Source organism: Aythya marila (assembly GCF_965140915.1).
Source record: "Aythya marila genome assembly, chromosome: 1".
In the NCBI taxonomy this organism is placed as follows: Eukaryota; Metazoa; Chordata; class Aves; order Anseriformes; family Anatidae; genus Aythya; species Aythya marila.
The window spans coordinates 114789265-114800611 of NC_139042.1; the positions used below are offsets into that span (position 1 = coordinate 114789265).

At 38.1% G+C, this 11347-nt stretch overlaps 1 protein-coding gene across 1 annotated transcript in view; it reads left to right on the forward strand.

Moving 5' to 3' along the window:
• Window positions 1-10569, forward strand: part of GUCA1C (guanylate cyclase activator 1C) — a gene marked incomplete at its 5' end in the record, with an annotated part of 32744 nt that extends 22175 nt beyond the window's left edge. Inside the window, 3 exons of the mRNA XM_082751719.1 lie at window positions 3657-3806; window positions 6552-6639; window positions 9707-10569. Coding sequence (XP_082607845.1) covers window positions 3657-3806; window positions 6552-6639; window positions 9707-9837 — 369 coding nt within the window. The 3' untranslated portion in view covers window positions 9838-10569. The remainder of the gene's footprint in view (window positions 1-3656; window positions 3807-6551; window positions 6640-9706) is intronic.
• Window positions 10570-11347: the final 778 nt, after the last annotated feature.

The window sequence follows — 11347 nt, forward strand, 5'->3', positions numbered from 1 at the left end:
GGCGGTTCTGTCAGGAGGCAAGGTCTGCACAGCATGTGCAGAGCATTGTGCAGGCCCTGGAAAGGGGCCAAGAAGTGAGAGAAAACTCATCCCTGTAGGGGCTGAGGGTAAATGTGGCAGTTCTGTGTTGGCAAGCAGCTAAGGCAGGATGAGCACAGGGCAACCATCACATAGGCAGGGCCTACACAGGGCCTGGGGACAGAGGGCGGGCCAAGGCCTCAACCGATGGCACACCTGGAGCCCAGGGAGTGGGCATAGGGCCTGGCAGTGCAGGGCAATCCATGTGGTCCCTGATGATTAGTGTCATGTAACCAAAAAATTCTCCTTCCAGTTTTGGAGTCTGCTTTTGTGCTTGTTTTGTGAATGAAACACTGTCACAAAGGACTTCGGAAATGCCCATCAGTGAACTGAAAGCCAATCACAGCATCAAGGGGAACTAGCGTGCACAACCATCATGTGGTTCAGTCTGCCCTTAAGCTTGTGGTTCTCCTGATCAAGCTGGTGCAGGCTAAAAATACATTTATTCATTTATTTATTTTGAATAAATAAATGTTAAGGTAAGGAGTAAGTCTATAAGACTTACTCAGGGGCATGTAAAAGAAGTTTTGAGGGCTTTTTGTTGGCTCTCTGGCCCACCCCTCAGAACCGCTTTGGGGAGATTTCCCCCATTTGGGGAGGGAGTTTTTCCTGCTTTTCCACTGTACGTAGAGGATGTATCTTGTGAGCTTAACCCAGCAGACTTTGTGTATGCGGGCAGGGAAGGGAGGATAAATTCACTCTCCCTCTGAAAGCCAGAAGTATTGAGTAGCATGTTGCCTTTGAGGTAGGCAGGTTCCAGCTCCACACAGGCACAGACAATAAGCCCTGACATTCAACAACTCCATCAGTCACCTTACTCTGTCCAGTGTCCTAAAATGTGAAATAAGCAGGTTTCACTAGTGCTAACTCCTTTGAATAAAAATATTTTGAATGAGCACTTTGCAATAACACAGTGAAGCACTGGAAGTAAATTATTTCTATCTTCCAGCTAGTAAACAACTCAGCTTATTGTGGTTTTGGTGCTTTGTTGTTGTTTTTCTTTATTACTATTTTCTTATTATTTATTTTACTATTTTTATGGTGTCCCTTTGCTTGTGATTGAGTGACATCCTAATTAGCAACAGATACCTTACCATGTGTGCTGCACAGCATGAAACTTTACAGAGCCTGGAGACACATGAGGAGATACCTAGGCATTTGTATTGTGAATGGTTATAGAGCAGCAGATGGGTAAATCAGCACTGCAGTATTCTTTTAATAACATCATAATACATTTATTGGACTATTAATTGTACTTGAAGAACGAGGGGATTATCTTCATAGGTTATTGTTATGATTTTTTCCATTATTTAATGCACTATACTAAGGCTTCTCTATGCCACTGTCAAAAATGCAGTATTTTTCTTTCTTTGAAAAAGCTCTGGATATGTGTATCATGATTTCTATAGCTTTCATATCACATACATTATAGGCAGAAAATATTTATGTTTTTTGATGGAGAAAGGAAAAACAGCATGCTTCTTGTCAATGCCTCTGTGCAACATGCTTCTGGTTCCATACCATGTAGGTAAATATGTTGGCCTTCTCAGTATTCATATTTCTGGAGCAGTGGCTGCTGAGGTTAACACGTTGCTGGTGGTCTTTGTGTGGCTACAGCCATATGTGTCTGGGGCTTTCCTAGTTACCACAGGGTCCCTCAGATGTGTTTCAGAGATTGGTTGTTTGTCTTTTACCTTGGTCCTCAGTCTCCTCCCACTTGGGACAGGCCAAATAATCCACTAGATAAGAGTTCATACTACAAAACATTAAGCTGATTTTTACATTTTCCAAACTTCTGGTATTCTGTTGCTGGTAAGAGCAATGGAAATAAGACAAAGACATAAAAAGAAAGCAAACAAAATACAGTTTTCCAAAACCCAGAGTGAAATATAAGGGAGGAAAAAAAAAAGAAAAAAAAAAAAAAAAAAAAAAAGAAAATTAATCTAGTCACAGACATGAAGAAAGCCTAAAACTAATCTGTAGTTTCAGTAAGTAGTATGAAATTCAATGAAGAAGCAGCAATGTGAAACGCATGTAACCGCATTCTTAATAGATCTATAAAATTAGGGGGTGGAAATGTAAAATATCTGATGAGATGTTTCTTGAAATAATACTTCCAAAAATAAAATCCAAGTTGGTGTGCCAGAAAGAAGCATAAAGTTTGTGGTACATAATGTGCCATTTTTTGGCAAAGTATCTGCTTGTAATACTGGGCCTAATCTTGCTGGAAAACTACATGCAGTTACTGTCAGATTTAATTTCATCCCAAACTGCAGTTGAGGGGTATCTTTGGCTTCACTGAATTTACTGTAATTAAAATTACAGTAAATCCAGCAATGATGGCAGAACCTGCACAGAAAGTCTGTGAAACCATAAGTCAGCCTGCACAAGATATGCATACACAATTTCTGCCTCTACACTGAATCCAGTGTGTTGGATTGGATTTACCTCTTAGGTGCTACTGCTTTGTACAGAACAACTTTGCACAGAAATGGAAACAAGCACTACAAGTACGGCAATGAGTCACACCATGCCTTTATGAGACTTCTTTTCCTTTGTTCTAATAAAGTCAGGAGGACACATTAATGCTGATGTATCACAATAAAAATAAGTAACATGCTAAACCTAGTAGATACTCATCCAATCACCTAAGTCACAGGCCATCTGAAGCTGATGACAGCCTTTCCAAGGTTTTCCAAGTGTTTGGATTCTGACCAATATAAAGATCACAAGATTAAATTTACCAGCTGCTAATTCTTTTTATATGCACAGAAGAAACAGTTGGAGCAAGTACTTTCCAAATTCAGCAACTGTTCTTCCATCCTCACCGCTTTTTTACAGAAACAGAGGAAATGTTACAGTAGCTTAGACCACCTGACCATGGAGTCCTGTCCATCAGTAGCTTCAGAGAAGGAAGCAGAAAATAAGGAATTAAGTCAATCTCAAATGTTCCTTCCCTATGAATATCCCCCAATCCTCACTATTTACATGTATAAACTAGCTTATGACCTGAAGGCTTTATATCCCATGAAAAATGTATCAGTCAGAGAGACCCGATGTGGTTTATATGGATAAACCACAGTATCTGGAGCTCATGGCAGGTTACCGGTTACCAGGCACAATTCTTATTGCATTATCTCAGAGATGAATAACACCTGGAGCATCTCTGTTGCACTGGAAAATATCCAAATTTCTGCAGCAATTACATGAAGATAAACAGCTCCACTGCAGAAATCTCAACAGTACCAAACTGGATATCCCAGACTCCCCTTTTTTGCATGTAGAAGCCTACCACAAACTTGTTTTTCTTCTCTTCAAACAATGTCAATAGAAATTGCTCTGAATTGATTTGCTTCCCCTGCAGCTTTCAGGAAAGAACAAAACTATCTGAGCTAACACTTCTTCATACAGTGCTTCCAGTTGAGCTCATCCTTGTTAAAGACCACAGGATATTCCTACGTTAAGGTGCTTTATAAATCAGCTTGTATATTGAATTCAATGACCTGTTTCTGTGAAATTGCCAGAATGAACAGAAAGTGAACATTATTAAATGGAGGTTTTCTCTCTTTCTCTCTTAGGATGGATTTATAGACTTCTTGGAGTTCATAGCTGCAATAAATTTGGTTATACGAGGGAAAATTGACCAAAAATTGAAATGGTATTTTAAGCTATATGACGCTGATGGAAATGGATGTATTGACAAAAAAGAACTATTAAGCATATTCACGGTAAGCGAATTATGACCAATCATAATTGCGTTTGGCATAGCGCGTTATCTCTGAAACATTAGTTGAAACATCGCATGTTGTATTTTACCTAATGCTTTACAGTCATAAAAGCAGAACTGTTCTGGCTAGTGACACTCTTGTCATTGGTTTCTTGCTTACTGAAATAAACATATCTAAGTAGTATTTTACTTTACACCATAATTCTCTATATATGCTGATTTACTGAAAGTGAAAAACTATAGAAACAGGAGAAACACTATTGAGATAAACTGTGTAAGAAGGCAGGGTAGAGCTGAAGTAGCATAATGAATAAAACAGCTGTTTGCAAGCATTTGTGCCAGTTTGTTGTGGAAAAATGGCTTCTCAAACTGAACTTTCTGCACAAAAAAAAAAATGTAGATGTTGTCAAAATATTCAAATATTTTCATTCGTTTTGAAAGGCTTTTAGATTTGTTTACTACAAATGCCATTACTTGTTTTTTTAAATTAACTTGGGGAAAGTTAATTTTATCATTAAATCCTGCACTGACATTTTGATACAAATATTGTAGATTTTTTTTTTCCTGAAAATGGGTGTATTTCAAGCCCACAAACCAAAGCAGTGTAATTCTTTCCGCACAACGATTTCCGTATTTTTCAACTTGCTCTGGTGAGCTAATATTTTGCACTTCAGTAGATGCTTTCAACCAAAAGATATTATAGGGTTCCTTGCAAATATGAATGACTTGTAATACTTCTTTCTAAATGTACTGAACTTGTTACAGATCAAGGTTTTGCTGCAGGGAGCGTAAAATCTAAATAGGGATTTAATGTCATAACAAACAAGGAAAGTAGTTTTCCAAGATTCTGTCTTGCTGCTGGTGCCTGGCTAGTCATTGTTAGAGACTTTCAAGAGCTGCTGCCTCAAATGAAAGGAACCAGAGCTAGATTAGCCATGTGGTCAAACAAATTAAGTTGATGCATCTCCTTCTAAAGAATGGCTTTCTAAATGCAGAAGGAGAGGCCTAGCATAGCCCACATTTCTCCTCATTTAAGACTGATGTCATCTTTCTGTTGTTGCAAGTCTCCATCATTTTCTACTTGAAGGCATTGATGCAGCTGCCTTTGTCTTGGACTCTATCCAAAAAGGGAATTAAAAACATTTTAATGTAAAGATTTCTTTTTTGAGCTTAGCTGGTTTTAAAACTTCTACTTCTCTTTTGGAGTAAGAGAACTTTAACTTAAACCTGTACAAGTCATTTGACTTACGCTAGATGAAAATAGATGAAACTCTAAACAAAAATAAAAATCTGGCTCATAGCCAGTGAGGGCTCTAATTATACTGAGCATCAGTAATCAAGGGTTTATCCAAAAAGAAATATCAGATCTGAGACTTTAATATAAATCAAATAAGTCCTATTAAAACTTCATCTGTCCCTACAGCTATACAAGCTTTGGACCAGCAGATCATTTTAAGCCATCAAAATTCTTGCCAGAGCACTAGGCACCCTGTCAGTGCCTTTTTAACAGCCCGGATAATTTATTTTGTTATTTAGGGGGATTTTGTGGGAGTCAGTGATTCAAGTACTTCAGGAAGTACTGCTTTCCTCTTAGTGCTGCAAAAAATTTAACTTTGATGGAGGTATAGCCTTTTGAAGGCTGCATCGGGGTCAGGAATACAAAATACCAAAAGTATCCATAGTATGATTGAGTAATACAAACAAGTTTATGTACCTACATTTTCTAAAATTCTTGCTGCCTTTAGGAACTCTGTGCAAAGTATGGTAAAGACAGTGACGGTTAGGAATTGGCCATCAGTCCTGAATGTGTTTAGCTTACATTTTAATTCTATATAATGAGTTCTAAAATAGTATATAAAATAATATGGTGAATTACCCTACACAACACCATTCGTCTCGTGATAATTAGATGGTAAAAAAAAAAAAAAAGTAAAACAAACAAAAAAAAAAACTACAGTGTGCCCATTATATAGCATAAATGCATGTTTATACATAGATATGTATCTATTTTCTCAATCACTAAATGTGATACTGATTCTGAGTCCAACTCTGTAAACACATTTGTTGCATATTGGCCACCAGTTATTAACATATAGGCTCCTTCTTTATTGGCCAGAATGATCACCATAATGCAAAAATGATTCTCTCAGTGAATGGGACACAGTTTTGCAAAGGTATTCATTTATACCTTTACTCCAAATATTGGATACCTTTGCCACAGAAAAAGCAGGGGGGGAGATTACTTTTCTTAACTTCTTTGGAGGACAAGTAAATTCTGCCAAATTTCAGGACTGCCAGTCTAACTTTATTTGTGATTACTAAGTTAAACATTTTTTAATAGAAAAATGACTTAGGCTTTCTCATCATGTGCTTTCAGCTGCGAAAAATAATACTATATTTAAATCACATAGAGCATAGGGCACTCTCTAAACACACAGAACTCTCTAGGGTGAGATAAAAATGCCGGTGTGGAATCTAAAGTGTATTGCAAAATAGAGGTGCCACATGGTTTCAGAAGACCTTCAGAGATATGTAAATGAGGTCTGTAATCTTCAGGCGGTGTTATGTTAATTAAATTTCCAATCCTCATTACTGAAGATTTACTTGAAATAGCTATTTATTTAGCGATTTTGAAAGGGGTGGTGAGCTAAAGAGCTGCATCCCAATTACTGCGGTTGCCAGTGTATTGTTTTCACAACTTGAAGGAAAAAAAGTCTGAAAGAACTTTCTGCATTTCTGTCTTCAGGCTATCCAGGCTATTAATGGGCACACCAACATGTCCGCTGAAGAATTCACAAACATGATATTTCAGAAGATAGATGTGAACAATGATGGTAAGAATCTAGGTTTTCTTGATAATGGCAGGATATTTTTCCCCACGAGAGAGTGTAGGATAAGGAGGGGAGTTGAACATACTACTGAAGAACTGTCTGTTCTAGATAAACTGAAAACCTGTCTGTTCTTCTTTATCTATACTCATCCAGATTTACAGTACTGCCCCTATTAACCTGGCACAGGAATTACATGCAGTAGTGGCTAAAACACAAAGGTCTTGCACTGTTCATCTGAAATGACAGTGCTCTGGTTGCACAGCAAAATGAAGGTATTTTTTCAGTATATCCACAATGGCTTAATCTACTTAAACTGAACAAGAAAATCAACTAAGATGCATAGTTGCACATGCCCTATCATGTTTTAAAGACTGGACAGCGTAGTGGATGTCTCTTGAAGTCTGAATGTTAACACATGCTAAGACACATGCTATTGTTTTTTCTCAGGAGAACTGGATTAAGCCAATTGGATTTACAATTGGAAACTAAGACTTCAATTCACTGCTTTGGAATTATTTCTAGTAAAAAAAATTGTCACACATTAATGTCTTCCCTCCTATTCCTAACCATGAATATGCTCCTTCTACTGGCAACCACTGTAGTAATTGACAAATTAGAAATGTTAGGAAAGCATTGCAGAGCAAGATCAGATCCCAGCCAAGAATTTGTGGTTTGGTTTTTTTTTTTTTTTTTTGAGGTCTCATTTGGTGTATTCAAGTTATTTTTAAGGAAGCTGTTTGCAATATATAATCAGAATATAAATAGTGATCTTGTGATGCATATGAATAGCTGGTAGAACATTTTTCCCACCTGTTTCACCCATTTTCAGGGTGAAGGCAAATTACAGACTCCAAACAACACAGTCATATTCTAGAATGTAACCGCAATACTATGATACTTTTTACTTTGACCCCTTCTTTGATCATGTTTACTTCCAAGTAATAGTTGTATCTGAGCTAGACCATCAGCTAAAAAATAACTTGTGTCTTCAATATTAGCAATGAGATGCCAGAACATGAATTATTCAGAATCTTCTTCATAATACTCCCCTTTCAAACTGTTTTCCATAACTAGATACTTTTTAAAATAGCTGCAAAGCAGCAGGACTAACTCAGCCTGAGAAATGGGACACATTTTTCTAAGTTTATCTTAAGCTATGCTGCCTCCTTGTAGCTGCTTATTAAAAATAAAATAAATAAATAAAAGTAAATAGACAAATAAGCTGTGATGGCCTTCCTCACATTAAAGTACAAGAAATAATCTCATGGCAGCAGGGAGCAATCCCTAAAACAAATCTCCTGATGGCCTTGCAATTTATTTTCATTACTTAAAGGAAATTTCAGGCTCATCACAGTCCCAGTGAGCCTGGATATGCTAGCATAACTTCATTTCACTGGTAACTGCAGTGTTCTTTGTGCACTTGTATTCTGATATTGTTAATTTGAAATATATAGCCCTGGGATCAAAGGAGGGAAGTCAAGACCTGCTCAAGGGAATGGACAGACCATGAAACAGACAGTCCAGTTCTGGTGACTGAAACCTGCATAAGCAGGAAAGTGATGCAGCAGGTCCCTCTGACGAGTCCAGGAACCCTATTCGCACGTTCCAGTCAGTCAAAGGTGACAAAGAGGGGAGGAGATGGGGAGTAAGAGGAATATGTGGAGCAGGGGGGAAGATCTGAGGAAGTGAGTGGACGAGTAGCAAAGCGGAAGGATGCAGGCAAGTGTGCAGAGACAGCACCTTCTGGCTCCGCTCCTGGGATTATATGAGGGCACTGAGGTTGATTGGGGAGGAGTGAACATCCTCAGGACACTGTACATCGACCACTGGAGAGGGTCTTGCTCCTCTTGCTGCAGCCTGAGAGCCAGGACTTGTGTCAGAGGGGCTCCTTTCACTTAGTGTGTATGTGAGCCTGCTCACAGTGCAGTGGAGACCATATGACAAAAGATGAAGCAGCCTTTATTGCCAATGGGTCATTTTCAAATTCTTCACATGCTGATCGTTTTTGGTTTTCAGTCAGGTTAAATTTCCAAACTTGCCATGAACAGAAACCAAAACAGAAACAAAACAAAACAAAAACAAAACAAACGAACAAAAAAAAAAATGCAGGGACTGCTTAAATCTGATAATAGCTGAAATTCATCTACCTAAGCATTTACCAGAAGTGCATGTGATTTACATTGCTGGGCCCCAGAATGCAGGGGCCCTTAGTCACCCAGCAAGTTTCTTTTTGCCTGGCCTCTTTCAATTTCTTACTTCAGTAAAAAATCATTCATTTTTATGATTTTAATAAAAAACTAAAGAGGAAAGAATCACTCTTCCTCTTAAACTAAGGCCTGTTTCCCCTTTCAAATAAAAACAGTATCGCTGGAATAATTTCTAGCCAGAGAATCGTGTACGCTCCAGTGTACTTTGCCAGCAGACAGATTGCTGCCAGGGAAGTAAGCAGGAGAAAAAGGTTAAATGGTATTCCTGTTCCTGCAAAAAGGAGGTTGACTTGAAATTTCCAAAGTATTACCTGATTTTAGAACGAGTCCAAAAAAATCTTTAAAATCATGACCATTTCAGTTGCTTGGAAGAATTTCCCTAATCAAACCGCTTAACTGTTTTTTTTTCATCATCTTATCCTGGCTCTAAATAATCCTTGTAGTCAACACAGGGGATGTGCTTGGTAATCCTCAGCAAATCATTCCCTAATCTCTGTTAAAACCACCTATAAACTAAACTCTGGTTAGCTTGGTAAGAATAGCTCCATGCAGCTGAATTATGCCAGAATGAACCTTTAATTAGAACCCCACACATCTGTCATTGAAGATGCTAAACACTATAGTTGTCTTAGACTTCTGTGAAAGTGGTATTTGATCTGTTTAATAAAGAAAAGTGAACATGAGCTCTAAGATCTAATGCAAAATGGGAAAACATATGACAATATTCTTCCTGCATTTGCATATCAGCAGAGAAGTACAGGGAATCTTCTTGGGGGATGCAACCTGGCATGAATGGCCTCGTGTTGGGTTGAGAGTGATTGTTGCATTCCTTGGTTCCTAAAGAGTATCTGATTTCCTTTTAGGGGAATTGACTTTAGAAGAGTTTATCACCGGTGTGGAAAGAGACGGGGACCTAATGGAATTGATTACAAAAAGTTTCGACCTTTCCAACGTACTCAAAGTCATACAGAGCGGCAGGCGGCACAGCATCTGAAGGATTCAGTGATGGATGTAGCATCTGTTGTCATTGTTTCAAGGAAGATAACATTTGATATATTCAGAGAGCTTGATGTTGTCAAAACCAGCCCAGACAATACCAATCACTCAGCTCCAGGAATAATTCTCCCTCAGAATTTTCACTCTTGACTCCACATCTCTCCTCTTCTTTATTCTGTCTCTCGCGAAGGACTGTGGCAACTACAGAACACAAACCTTTGCCCACATACATGTATAATAGAAAAGATGTTTGATGCAGTACAAATAACTTGTTTGGTCTCTATGAACGCTGTTCAGAATAATAAAACAGTGACAATATCACAAAATGCAACCTTTCTAGAGAACAGGGATTTATTTATTTATTTTAAGTACAGGTTCTTTAATCTGCTATCTAAAATGCGGCAATAAACATCTATGTAAGATTGGCTCCTATCAGGATCAATTAAGAACAAAGCCTGGCTTGAATTAACTTAACACTTAATCTAATCAGTGCTCAAAATTGGACTAGATTTTCTGGGAAACACCTTGGTCAGCTCAATATTCCAGAGATGTACATCCTCTTTAACAAACCATCTACCACTCTTGATTTCATTACATCTGTATAATAAAATAACATAATGTTTTGATGTTTTTCACAAGGTCCAGCTACTGTTCTTTCAAATTAACTTTTATAGAAGCACTGGGATGAAATTCTGTTATCTTTGTCGAGTAGCATTAGAAATTCAAAGAATGTTTAAAACACATCATTTTGTAAGCACTGGAATTAATATCATCTGGTTTCCCAGAGATGTGTCTTTTGACTTGTATGTCCTCCTTTGCAAAACAGTTCATCTTCACTGGGCTCTTTGCCACAGCTTCATGAGACAAAAGGTAAGATGTATGATGACTAGTTCATGCTGATGGGACTGCTGGCTTCTGCCAAACAGACTGTTTAACAGCTGAATTCTTCCTGCCTTCCCCTGTCAGGGAGTACTACGGTATTTTTGTCCTGCCCAGATACCTGGGCGAAAGCTTTTAGCAATTTAGTCTCTTTGAGACTTCTACCTTCTTTCAAACTGGGTTGCAATCATCTCTGAATGTGGTAGCTGTTAGGAGTACAGAGAAGGGATTCACAGATGGCATGCATGATCACGTATGTCTCATTTTTTTAGGAAACCAAGCTAAAAACAACTCAACCTTACTTTCTAACAAACAAGATTAATTCTTTGAGCTGAAATGTAACTGCATGAGTTGTCTGAAAAGGGAAAATCATGGCTCTCTCTGGTTCTGTTGCGATGGATTCTCTCTCAAGTCTGCAACCAGTTCTATCAAGTCATTATGTTATGTTGTAAGAATAAGTTCTCCTTGGCTGGCAGTGCCCTGAAGGCAACACACTAATACTAGATGCTGTTAGAAACATCAGCTTAATGCAAAATCATTTGTGCATGGGTAGGTGCAGGTTGAAGGAAACACTTATTAAGACTTAAATATGAAAAAGTTTTGCTTTTTTTTTTCCTAAGTCACTACAA